Source organism: Lampetra fluviatilis, chromosome 54, assembly GCF_964198595.1.
Source record: "Lampetra fluviatilis chromosome 54, kcLamFluv1.1, whole genome shotgun sequence".
NCBI lineage: Eukaryota > Metazoa > Chordata > Hyperoartia > Petromyzontiformes > Petromyzontidae > Lampetra > Lampetra fluviatilis.
Genome location: NC_136328.1, coordinates 4,135,669 through 4,149,346, shown reverse-complemented (window position 1 = coordinate 4,149,346; position 13,678 = coordinate 4,135,669). Strand labels below are relative to the sequence as shown.

The following is a 13,678-nucleotide window of genomic DNA, read 5'->3' as shown; positions in this document are numbered from 1 at the left end:
AATTAAGAGGCTAAACAATCTCAATTTTAAAAAAATTCTCCCCAAAGATCAACTTTTACACGTTTCACCCTCGGGGGTAGGGAATGGCAAGTAACTGCGGAATAACAATAACAATCAAAGTCACCATCACGTACACGCCCTCGGCACCAGTGAAAGGGAGCGAGAGAAAGGGGGCACGCGAAAGGTGAGAGCCGTTTTCAGTGCTCGTACGATGCGCGAGGGAAAGAGCCCAAGCCTAGCATCACGTGTGATGCTCACACATACTCTTACCTATATAGCCCCTTGTTACAGCAGCTCTTTTGCCCACTTCAGCATTTGTTTCTTGCTGTGGTTGTCCCACCTGATGACGGACGCTTGTGTTGCGCCCGAAACGTCGTGATTTATTATTTTATTTCTATTATTATTTCTATTCTTTTTATTTTTTTACCTACGCGACTTTACCGAAAAAACCTAAGAGTATGAATCCTTGCAGTCACGAAAGCTTCACATCTAGAATGCTCACACATCAGAGCACCCGGTGGCCCAAGGGCGGTCAGGGCAGGCTGGCCACCTTTAAACATTCCTGTGTCAGTGAGCGAGGCTACAAGGGGATGATGGCAGGGGGGCGGGGGGCAAGCTCACTGCTCGCAAACAGCCTCGTGCCTCCAGCCCAAGGCGTGACTTCTCAGCTATTAGCCCTGACCAGGTCCAGGTTACCTTCATCTTTCAAGGCTCCACCCTATCCGCATATTATGCCTCGGTAAGGTCAACAACTCTGCTGCTGCTGCTGGTCAGGTCAAAGGTTGCTCCCGTCTCTCTCCTGATCAATTCATTCTTTCTCCTGCTTTGGCCACGGGTGTCAATTTTTTGGGTTTTGTTTGCCGACATCACAGCGGGTATATCTTGCAATCCACGTGAGGTTTTCTGTCCAGGTCCAAAGGGCTGCTCTTGGCCAAAGCGGCTGTATGGGCGAAAACCGTCGGCTCTCCCCGCTTCCACGAAAAACTCACTTCAATGAGTGTCTATGGTTCAGACCAAGTGCTACTCTCCCTGCGGAGGAATGCAGCTCTGCCCAGTCCACTACCATCAACCACTGGACTCATTTGAAACCCTTACTGCTCGCGCTGAACAGTTTGGTGACTAATGCATGGAATAATTGCCAACGCTTGGGGCTGGCCAACTCCGCTAATATCCATGTCCAAATATCCTATACACTGTATTGTTAGCTCTGGTGGTATTAATCCACAAAACTAAAAGTAACTATTGACTGTTGTTGACACTTTGCGTACACCGAATGCACGCCGGTGTTATGAAGTCAGTTATGAGCGCCAATTGCCGAGAGAGAGAGAGAGATCTCACTTAAAAAATATTCAATTTTAAATATTCCGCCGTTTCGTTTTGACAAAGAGACCCCGAGGTTGTTGGAGCAATGCCCACAATGGGAAAGCCTGAAGCTGTGGAAGGGGGATAAACGAGGGCGATGGTGGTCAACGGACGAATCGAATCTCAACGTTTATTCACGACACCACCACCCATCGTCGTCATCGTCGTAATCAACGACGACGTTCTCAAACGGAGATGAACACGAATACCAACACACATACTGACTCCGACTTTTCAAGTTCCCCCCACCCACCCCAAACCCCGGTTCACTAACTTGCGGAATATGCAGACTGTGCAATCATGGCATCAGCGAAACGGAATGTGACAGGGAGGGTGGGGGGGGAGGAATGGGAGAACATTTCAACAAATGAGTGAGCGGGGTACGACAATTTATTTTTTAACGGCCGCTAATTAAATGTTGTGAGTTCCAGGATCAAAACCCGAGAGTAATTTCTCGACACAGGAACTCCAAAATAGCCAACGCTCGGCAGGTCACTTCAGAGTCAGCGTGTACAATAACTGCTCTCAGTATAGCCGGGCCCAGCACAGCTGCTCATATACACGCGACCCGATAATTAGATAATCAGCACCGCTAACGATAACTATCATGATAATGGGGGGGGGGGGGGCACAATTATCATGGTGTCGCGGTGACGTAAACGACCAACTGAAAGGATGTCAACCAGTTTTGTGCCAATTTGGTGAACTTTTAACAAATTAAGTGCAACGGAAAAAAAGGGAAAAAAATATTCGGCTCTGCCCACCAAAGGCTTAAACCCCCATGGAAGTTCTCCTCCATTGGAGGCGACAGCACTAGGAGTTGCACCAAGGCCGTAGCCATGGAGTCAACATTGGGGGGGGGGGGTCCAAATTATTCCAGGGGGTCTGGGGGTCCCCCCCCCAGAAATAAATCCAAATTTGAAAACTAATTTCCTGCCATTTCCTGCCTAGAATATTTAAAAAATTCACTAACACATATGATGGACTTTTGATTTTTTACAATAATGTCTAATAGTGTTTTGTATTACATTTCTGTTTTTTCTTTTTTACCTTTTCTTGTTTCATTGTATGTAATGGCAGAGATTCGGGATTAATAAAGTACAACCATAACCACAATCATATAAACAGAAATCTATTTTATAGCAATATATTGGGGGGGATATTTTGAGCATATTTTACTATGGGAGGAGGGGGGGGGATGTGTGTCCCCCAATATATATTATAATTACGGCCTTGAGATGCACAGACCCCGTCCATCCACACAGCTACACAGCACAAAGCCCTTGTGGATAGTTCGATAAAATACCTCCATTGATTTCTCCCCCCCCACCACCCCGTGAACTTGTACAGCTTTAAATAACAAAGGGAATGTGTCGCTTCATGCACTAGAAGTGTGCGTTGATGCAAAGAATGAATCCTGCTGCACAAAAAGTAGCCACAGATACCTGACCGGAACAGCTCTCCCTGAGGCCAGATATTTCAATGATGAGCAGCTAGTCTGGCCCTGAAGACCCCACCCCTGGGGCCAGAGTGTAAAGGGCACTTAAAGTCACGCACACCACCTCTACATCCTCCTAATATCCATCATCTCAAACTCCAGATCATCCAAAATGCCACCGCCAGACTTCTTGCGTTTATCTGCAACTGAGGCCAAGGCCACGTGTTTCCAAAACTCTGGCTCACAATCCAGGGCTGGATCAAACTACAGGATCACACTCGCTGGGCTCTTTAACCCCTGCCTGACTCTTCCCTCTCTTATCTAACTCTACACCCCTCGAGCCGTGATCTCATGCGAGAGGTTGCTCCTTCTCCTCTGCTGCACCCGCTGTCTGAAAATCCCTCCCACGAGACACTGCTCGCTGTCAAACCCACTTCCCCTGTTAAAGTCCTTCCTCATTTCCTCTGCCTATGTCTTTATTTTGAAACATAAAAATATATAATTACACACTCTGTGAATCCAAAATTATAGTTCTGGTGACTTTTTTTTCAAAGAGCATCATCGCATTATACGCTTGCATTAGCCATGTAAAAAAAAATGTATGAACACAAGTTCAGTGAAAATTATCTTGCGATGATGTTCATTGCAAGAACGCTATTAGCGTGATTGGCTACGTACGTTCAACGTACATACTTGAATCATGATCTGAATCATGAGAACTAATTCAGAAATTGGAACAAAGGATGAAGAGGGAACAACAACGCGTGGAGATGCCCATGTTCGAAATCAGACTTAAGAGAGGCAGGAAGCAGAGTGCGTGGAACAGCAGACATATGTTACATTATAAAGATTATAACATAACGACTGTTAAGAAAAGTCGGCGGCCTTGACCAAGACACATTCGCCAGAAGCGATAATGGGACAATGGATAACTCGTGACAGAATGACAACCAATGGAATGGAGTGGGTCGCCGCGGTGGTGATGTTAACTACCTCGCCTGGCATGCAGGAGGTCGTCGGTCCGATCCCAACATTGATGCCTGTATATTTAGACGTTGCACGTCTCTCTCCACGTGGTCGTGTGGATTTTCCTCCGGGTGATCCGGTTTTTCCCTCCACATTAAGAATCAACGTGCAATTAGAGTATATGGCTGCTATACATTTCTACGTGATAAGCCACATCGTTGAGCTATCATGTGTGGGCTGGTCGATTCTGAAAAAGAGCTACATAGCTCATGGGGCTTACCTGGTAAAATAAAAAGTTTAGTTTAGAGGAAGCACCCCCAGAGAACAACCACCTTGGAAATGGAACAATTGGATCAGTCCACGTGCACGAGATGGAATAGATTGTAGGAGATGGTGTGTAAATACCTGTCAACCCCTTATCAGTGCCTACCTTATTACAGAGCAATTCAGACCTTACTGGTCACCCCTTGCCCTTATAAATCTCAACGTTCATCCTACAAACTCCCATCACAAGCGAGAAACACAAACAAATAGACACAAAACTATTTTTTGCCCGTATTGAAACGTCTGTACGCTGTACGGACCTGAAAACTCGATTTCCCTGCACAAGAAAATGGGTAAACCGTATGGTTTGAAAGGTATGCGTGTACCATTGTGGGATGACGAGACTGTGAGCGAAGGATTTACTGCATGGGGAGGGTCCTTTATCCAGCAGACCTGTGACCCCACAAGCATGCTTGTGCACACACACTGATGTGGCCCAATCTCCCCCACACAATCACTCACATATAGCAGAAAAGGCAAAGGTCCCCCGTGTAGCCTTTAATAGACTGTTGGGGCAAGTGTTGTTAGCAAAGCACCTATGATAGCCGGCACGGCGCACGAGGGGGTGGGTGGCCAGTACCACGCCCGGCCGCCTTCGTCTCCCTAGCGCCGATGTTTACACATCGCACCAGGCACTCATTTGAGGCCGAGTCGACCTAGGGGAGGTCCAGGACCGGTTCAGATAATCGTCACCGGTGTTGGCCGTGAGCGGGAATGGAACTAACCGCTACACTACCGCTCCCCATATACACAGGCGCACACACACACAATCACTCAATCACAGACAGACACGTACACACACCGATCCAAGTTCCCATTCACAACGACAACACAACAGCCGCCATTTGCCAGCCACAAAGTGGCGGTGACGTCACCGCGGCGCTTGTGCCAGGCTAGGTGCACTTCGAGGCCACTTGAAGTGTCCGGTAGACACGACGGCAGGAGGTCATGGGACAGACCCAGGTGTTTATGGGATGACTGAGATGACTGGCAGAGGATGCGGCACCTGTGCCAACACAGTGCCCATACACATGAACACGCTCGAAAACAAGACACACACAACAAAGACAAAGGCCCCCCCTCCTCCCGGGTAGCCTGTAACAGACTGTTGGGGCAAGTGCTGTTAGTGAGCACCTACGAAGGCCGACACGGCACACGAGAGGGTGGGTGGCCAACACCACGCCCGACCGCCTTCGTCTCCCCAATGACGATGTTTACTACACACCGCGCCAGGTACTCATTTGAGGCAGAGTCGACCTAGGGGAGGCCCAGGATCGGTTCCGATAATCGTCACCGGGTGTTGTCGGGCTGCGCGCGGGAATCGCGACTCGGGTCGCAGGGTTCGTAGTTCGGCGCGCTAACCGCTGCGCCACCGCTCCTCCTCCCCCCCACCAACACCACCCCCCCACCAACACCACCCCCCCACCAACACCACCCCCCCACCAACACCACCCCCCCACCAACACCACCCCCCCACCAACACCACCCCCCCACCAACACCACCCCCCCACCAACACCACCCCCCCACCAACACCACCCCCCCACCAACACCACCCCCCCACCAACTCTCTCACCACCACCCCCAACAACACTCCCCCCACCACCACCCCCAACAACACTCCCTCCACCACCACCACCTCCCCCCCCCCACCATCACCACCACCACTCTCCCCACCACCACCACTCCCCCCTACCATCACCACTACCCCCACCACTCCCCCCACCACCACCACTCCCCCCACCACTCACCCCCCCCCAACACCACTTCCCCCACCACCAACACCACTTCCCCCACCACCAACACCACCACTCCCCACCACCACAACCCCCCCAACAACTCTCCCCCCACCACTCCCCCCCACCACCACTCACCCCCCCCAACCACCACCACTCACCCCCCCCAACCACCACCATCACCCCCCGACCAACACCCCCCACCCCCCCACCAACACCACCCCCCCACCAACACCACCCCCCCACCAACTCTCTCACCACCACCCCCAACAACACTCCCCCCACCACCACCCCCAACAACACTCCCTCCACCACCACCACCTCCCCCCCCCCACCATCACCACCACCACTCTCCCCACCACCACCACTCCCCCCTACCATCACCACTACCCCCACCACTCCCCCCACCACCACCACTCCCCCCACCACTCACCCCCCCCCAACACCACTTCCCCCACCACCAACACCACTTCCCCCACCACCAACACCACCACTCCCCACCACCACAACCCCCCCAACAACTCTCCCCCCACCACTCCCCCCCACCACCACTCACCCCCCCCAACCACCACCACTCACCCCCCCCAACCACCACCATCACCCCCCGACCAACACCCCCCACCCCCCCACAACACCCCCACCACCACCTCCGGCCGCCACCAACTGACCTGCCGTGCCCGCCGTCGCCGTAGATGCGGAGCCCCGCGAGCACGGCCGCGACGTCCCCGGGCCCCGCGGGGGGGTACCCACCGGGCCCCGCGGGGTACCCACCGTGCCCCACCGGGTACCCACCGGGCCCCGCGGGGTACCCACCGGGCCCCGCGGCCTCGAACTCTCGGGGCACCCCGGTGGGGGGGCCTCCCCCGTGCAGAGCGACCCCCCGGGACCCCCCCAGCCTCACGTCCTGGGCCCCGGGGCCCGACCGCCTCAGCCGCAGTGGCCCCTCGGCCGCCGTGGAGGCGAAGTCCTTCTCGCAAGAGCCCATGGCGAGCGTGGGGAAGGGTTCAGCCTGGGTAACCTCCTCCTCCTCGTCCTCCTCGTCCTACTTCTTCACCGGTGCTGGGATGGAGGTGGAAGGAGGAGCACGATGATGGAGGGTGATGCGGTGATGATGGACGTGGGGTGCTGGGATGGAGGATGATGATGATGGGGGAGGTGATGGTGGGAGGTTGAGGATGATGGAGGTGGTGATGGGAGAGGGGACCCGCTTGCCCTCCGTCACCACTCCCCGTCGGTCAGGGATGAAAGCGGTGGAGGCGAGGGGGTGACGACGGAGAGAGATGAACAGGATTGAGGAGGTGATGGTGGGTGAACGTGGGAGCGAGGCGATGGAGGTTGTCGACCGAGACGATGGTCGAAGAGGCGATGGAGGGAGGGGGGGGAGCAGCCACTCGTGACCGCCGTTCCCACCCGCGGACGAGATGATGATGATGACGACGACGACGACGACGATGGCGTTAGTGACGAGGTGACGGTAAAATCACCCGGGAGTCACTCGCGCCCGCCCGGCTCCGTGCGCGGCGGTGGAGCCATGAACCGAGCAGCGGTGACGACTCTGATGCTGCTGCTGCCGATGTCTGCGTTGAACGTCCACGATCCTTTCCTTTCACCGCTTGCTCGCCTGCAAGAGCGAGAGAGACAGAGCTAGCTATGATGGCAGAGTTTGTAGGGAGGCTTTGGGGAAGAAAGCCGACGACGACGATGCTGCCGCTGCTGCTTCTGCTGCCGCCCGCTGCTTCGATGTGCGCGGAACCGCTCCCCCCGCCCCCCGTGCGCCGACACCGCCGCCACCGACGCGCGGAGGGATATCTCCGGCATTCCGCGTGACGCGCCGCGCGCGCAACGCACCACGACAACGGGCGCGCTTCCTCCGATGGGTGGGTAGTAGGGGGTGGGTGGTTGTGGGTGTGAGTCCGCGCGCGCCAAGTAGTGCGTGGCGTGGCGAGGCTTCGCGCGCTCGCGGACGGGTCACGTGGCCGGGGTTGGCGTTGGGTGGATGCGTGGAGGGGTGGGAGATGAATCGGGAGAGTTGGGAGGGGGGGTGATTCTGGGTCGTTGGGGGGGTGATGAATCGAGGGAGTTGGGAGGGAGATGATTCTGGGACGTTGGGAGGGGTGGTGATGATTCTGGGTCGTTGGGAGGGGGGAATTTATCGGGAGAGTTGGGAGGGAGATGATTCTGGGTCGTTGGGAGGGTGGGCGGTGGGAGAGGTGGTGGTGGGAGTAGGATTGGGATAGAGAGAGATTACGGAGAGTATGATGATGATGGGGGGGATATTAGGTGGGGAGAATTTGATGCGGAATGGAGTGGGAAGCTGTAGAGAGGTACGATAAGTGGGGTGATGGATGGAGGGGGGTTATGTAAACTATAAAAATATAACCCTGCATTGATGCGATACAATAAAAACTATAAACTATTTTTTTAACCCTGCCAGGTATGGCTCACTTGACTTTGCAGAAGCAACCTGACCAAAAGTTATAGCACAACAAAGTGGCTTATCATCACGTGGACATATAGAGCAGCCCAATGCTCTAGGCGCGTGATGTTGATTCTAAATGTGGAGGGAAAAAACCGGAGGGCCCGGAGAAAAATCCACGCGACCATGGAGAGAGACAGAGAGAGAGGCGTACAAACTCCAAATATACAACAGGCGTTCAGGGTCGGGATCGAAACCACGACATCCTGCATACCAGGCAAGGGATGTAATTCGATGATATGGGATGACAGGGGGTGATGGGAGCAACGAAGACGGATGGCGGAGGATGTTAACTGCTAGAAGAGGGAGGGATACGCCACCAGGTGTGATGATGGAACATGCAGGCGTCGGGGTCACGGGAGAGCATCCAGTGTCCTTTAGCAGGGACCCTGAGTTGATCCCAGAGAGAAGGGAACCTCGTCACCACATCGTGTGGCTTGACTGGCCCAAGCTCACCCCTCGTCACACACTCCACACCAAGTGCCCTTGTAAGCTTCAACTTATCGCTTATCTGTCAAATTCCTGTCCGCAAATCCTCGTATCTGCGAAGGGCCAGTGCTCTTCTTATTGCGTGACACCAGATGCATCTGTTTTTCGTTGTTCGAAGGCCCTATTCCCGTCTATCTCGAGTGAGATGAAGTAGGTATTGCTCGGCCACTCTGCACTGTGCTAGCACGGTGACTGTGTAGAACCGAGTGCTTGTTTGCGGTTATTCCGCCCTGCACGCATTTTGTGTATGTATGTTGAACTTCTTTCGCACCGTACGGAGCCAACCGTGCTAATAGCGGGGTGTCGGGGAAGGCAAACAAACGAAACACAAAAAAACTGTTCTAAAGAAATGAGGGTTCAATCTCGACTTTAAAGTGCGTAACTCCAATGGCTTTCTAATATCGGACGGCCGCAGGAGCGCATCTGAAAGCGCGCGATGCGGTCTGACCGTCTTTGTTCGATGGCCAGCAGCCAAAAGCCGCCGCTGTGAGGATGGTCGGAGTTGGTGTGATGATGGTGTATGCTCCCCTTGACGCGATCAGGGAGGTATCGTGGTTCATTTGGGCATTAAGCCCAACAGGGATTTAAAATCAGGTGTAATGGGGTGGGAAAGTGGTGGCCCAGATAAAACACGCATCATGCTAAACTTGTCATTTAAAAGCTATATTCGCAGGTATTCACTGTTTAGCTCAGTAGAATGGGGGGGGGTGAATGTCTAAGACGCGTCATCTGTTTGTATTGCTTCTTAACGTAATCGGTTTACTTTCTGAAATGTTTGCGGTCACGTGGGAGCTCAGTCGCTGAACCTCAACGAGTGGGGAGCAGCTAATACTAATTATACCGGCGCGTATGAAGATATTTAGGTTTATTTTTTTTTAAATGAAGCACGTATGGTTAATCCACAACCCGGATAACCCGCCCACGGATAATTGAGTCGTCTGTATCACTGGCATAAGGGTGTTTGTTTGTCCCTTTTGTCAAATTTGCAAACGGGGCCGTCCACAATTCGAAATGTATAATTGAAGGGACGTGAGCCAATACTGAACGTTTATAATCAGCACCAAAGGACGACACTTCCAGACCCAGTACCCTCATCCAATTACCTCTTTTTTTTACTCAACAACCAATGAGCTGGCGTTCTTATAGTGATGTATTTTCAACCCCGTGATTAAATTACAGAGTTGTAGCCAGGTGGCTCGGACGTCATAGCGATGAGCTGGCACCACTAAGATCCTGGATTCGAACCCATGTTTCCAGCTGTTAAACGATTAAACCGAGGTTACAAGTGTAGCTAAGTTGATGGTATCCAACCCGGTTACCAATGACTGCACATACACACACACATTGAATTTCGGTACTCCATTTAATTTGGCTATATTCCAGCTTTGATAAAAAATATATATATATCGGTGTGACTGTCACAAAGACTTAGATTACTCTCATTCGCAGAGCACGTGGAGAGGTGTGTTTCCACTCTACATTGCGGTACAAAGGTCACTTGAAAGAAATCTCAGATGTAGCTCTGTGACAACTGCTTCCGTGTGGAGCCGTTGGCTAGCGCTGAGAGTCGCGCTGCTCTGCGAGAGTCTACAGTGAGTTATTCGGCTCGTGACATTGAGGGGGTGTGTGGGGGGGCGGTGGGGGGAAGAGGGGCATGACAAAAAAACACAATTGTAGCGATTCAAGATCCCAAAACCAATTCGATAAACGATTCTTAATTTGTTTAACCTTGTCATGAAGGTCGTGACCCAAGTGCTATACGCAGAGGTCACGTGAACCCATAACATACAACACATACGAATACCAAAAAAAAGCATTGATCCTCAATCGATATTGTTGGTATCGTTAGATCTCTGCTGAAAAAGTGACCATCAATTGCATCGCTCACAGCTGATGTAAACCAACTTAAACCGCTTTTTGTTAAGTCCCTCTGTGTGACAGACAGTTTTACAAACATCCTCAACGAACCACGAGTCAAGGGGGTGGGGGTAGTGTTGAGATTTAAAGGAATGCGACTCCAGAAACTAAGAAAAACAAACACCTGCGGCTTTTTTTGTAGGTGCATATTTGGGCGGTGTGTCACACGCGACAACGGGGTCTTGTCCGGCGAGGGCTGGGGGCAGTCTCATTGCTAGGAAACGAGATTGTGAAAACCCACCGCAGCAGCAGCAGAATCTTTGTGGGACTTTCACGGCAAGACCCACAGCGCCCTCTACACAGAAATGTCACCAGCAGCATCATCATCATCACGATAGCCCAGAGTCGGGGTCTCTATTATCCAATAGGCACAGTAGGTATCGTGCCTAGGGCCTGTAAAAACTAAAGGGCCTACGAAAACAAATGACCACGTTTTTGTTGTTTGTATAACAACTTTTTTAAACCAAGACATCTTCTTGAAAAAATATATATGTATATAGCAAGGATAAGCACAGTGTGTAAATAAAGAGGCAGAGTCATGTCAATCGTTGTTTTTCACAAGGTAAGAGAAATTAATACCGGAGATGACATTTTCGAGAATTTTTTTTCATTGCAAAATTAACAATAACATCTTCAAAGTGCTTATTTTTTCGCACAATCTCATCCTCAATAGAGAGTAGTGCAAGGGAAGACAAAGGCGGCGTTGTCCTACGCGTGAAAGAAAAGAGTTAGAGCGGAGGTAGTCGTAACCATGGAGCAGCAGTACCAACTTATAAAAGTGATCACGAAAGGCCTATTAAAGAGAAGTGCCTGGGGCCTACAAGAACCTCAATCCGGCCCTGCCCGTTTGTCGTCATTTGTTTCCACTCTCCTCTGTCTTGTGCCAATATGCTCAAGCAAGGCCGTAGCCATGGAGTCAACATTGGGGGGGACCAAATCTTCCAGGGGGTCTGGGGGTCCCCCCCCCGAAAAAAAAATCTAAATTTGAAAACTAATTTCCTGCCTAAAATATATTTTTTTAATTCCCTAACACATAGGATGGACTTTTTATTTATTTTTTTACAATAATGTCTAGTAGTGTATTGTATTACATTTCAGTTTTTTCTTTTTTTACCTTTTCTTATTTCATTGTATGTAATGGCAGAGATTCGGGATTAATAAAGTACAACCATAACCACAATCATGTAAACATAAATATATTTTACTGCAATATATTGGGGGGGACATTTTGAGCATACAGTATTTGAATATTGGGGGGGGTGGGGGGATCAATAAAAGTGTGTAGTAGCAATAATAACAGTGTATAATAATGCTTTGCGCGTTATGCAAAACCGGCACCAGCATTTCTTAAAGAAGTGCATTGTAGTTCCTTGTGTCTGAGGCCATCGTCCGTAACCCTTATCTCGCTAATCTTGGCAAGGCGCATCAACCATCATCCCACGAACTACGGTTGTCATCCTCGCAGCAACAGCAGCAGCATTGGCGGCTTTTGGCTGAGCCATTAAACAATGACGATCACGCAATGGCGCGTCCTTTCAGATGCGCTTCTCAGCGGCCGTCTGGAACGCTCTTCCGATTTTAGGAAGCCACTGGCGCTATGTGCTTTAAAATTATCTAGATTGAAAACTCGTGTTTTTTATAATTTTGTGTGTGTGTTTAGTTGTTTGTCTTTGCCCCACACCTCCGATTAGCGGGTTCTAGCAATTGGGTGCACAATAATTCACCACTACAAAAAAGGCTCAAATAGGATCTGGTTATAAGATGGTTTAATTATGACTATAAATGACATTTTAAGTAAAAACATATATTGTAATGTTAATAGGATATATGTTGTTTGTCTCTTAATTGTGATTCTTAAATATGTTATTGTGTAGTTTAATGTTAAGTTAGTTATGCTAAGCCTGTGCTGCTTTTCAGTTTCCGTGGGTGAAACGTGGGCTCGGTGTTGCCCAATCCTGGCCCAGCTGGCTTTACATTTATGAAAACACAATAACAGAAAATATATATTGCAGCTCAATTAATTATACATCAATGAAATACATTGTTAAAGTGAATCGTGACCACTTATATGTGCAGCAGGTATTTTTTTTAGGGAGGCTGAATTACATTTTGGGGGAGGGTTAAATAGTTGTACTTTTAAATAAACATTGTGCATTGCTACACATTGAATATGTCTGAATATATATTTTATGAAAAGCCAAACACGAGAGACAACAAGGTGCCTAAAAAGCTTCATAACTCATCGGATTGCTCCAGTAAAAATAAATAAAAATCTTCAAAGAGCACGTGGCAGGCTGACTCGTCCCGAGGGCACGGGTTCATCGATGGCGCCAGTTGCACCGCCGCGCTCTCTGCTCGGGATGAACTTCTTGACACCACCCTCTTTGGTTTTTTCGGTAAAGTGACGTAGGTAATTTTTTTAAATAAATTTAATTTATTTTTATACATTTAATTTATTTTTTTACCTACGTGATTTTACCGAAAAAACTAAAGAGTATGAATTCTTGCAGTCACGAAAACTTCAAATCTAGAATTCTTGCACCGCCGTTCTCTCTGCTCGAGATGAACTTCTTGACACCGTCTTGCCGAGTCCCACTCCCGGAATGATACATTTTTGTGTGCCTGTGTCCGGTTGTGTTTGAATGTATACGCTGGTGAAATATGTATGAGGTTGCTATATAAGTCCTGTTAGCCCTCGCCATTCCGCTCGCCTTGTGTTTATACTCGGGCTGTAAAAATTGCGTGTGGGGGGGGTGGGTGCATTACCGGTAACCGCATGATTTTTTGTGGCAATGTGGACATTCACCGTGCACAGGCTACACACACAGACGTATCTCTTATTAATCAGAATATTTGTTTATACTGGAGGAATCTGATGAGCTATGAAGCTCTTTTTCACAGATGTCCAGTGAGGGCCGATAAGAACGTTACAACAACAAACAGTACAAACATGATAGTAGTGCAAAGTACAA

At 50.1% G+C, this 13,678-nt stretch overlaps 1 protein-coding gene across 1 annotated transcript in view; it reads right to left on the bottom strand.

Moving 5' to 3' along the window:
- LOC144949625 (Wilms tumor protein 1-interacting protein homolog) overlaps positions 1–7,687 on the bottom strand; it is a 68,121-nt gene extending 60,434 nt beyond the window's left edge. Inside the window, exon 1 of the mRNA XM_078879599.1 lies at positions 6,493–7,687. Coding sequence (XP_078735725.1) covers positions 6,493–6,809 — 317 coding nt within the window. The 5' untranslated portion in view covers positions 6,810–7,687. The remainder of the gene's footprint in view (positions 1–6,492) is intronic.
- Between the last annotated feature and the right edge of the window lie 5,991 nt (positions 7,688–13,678).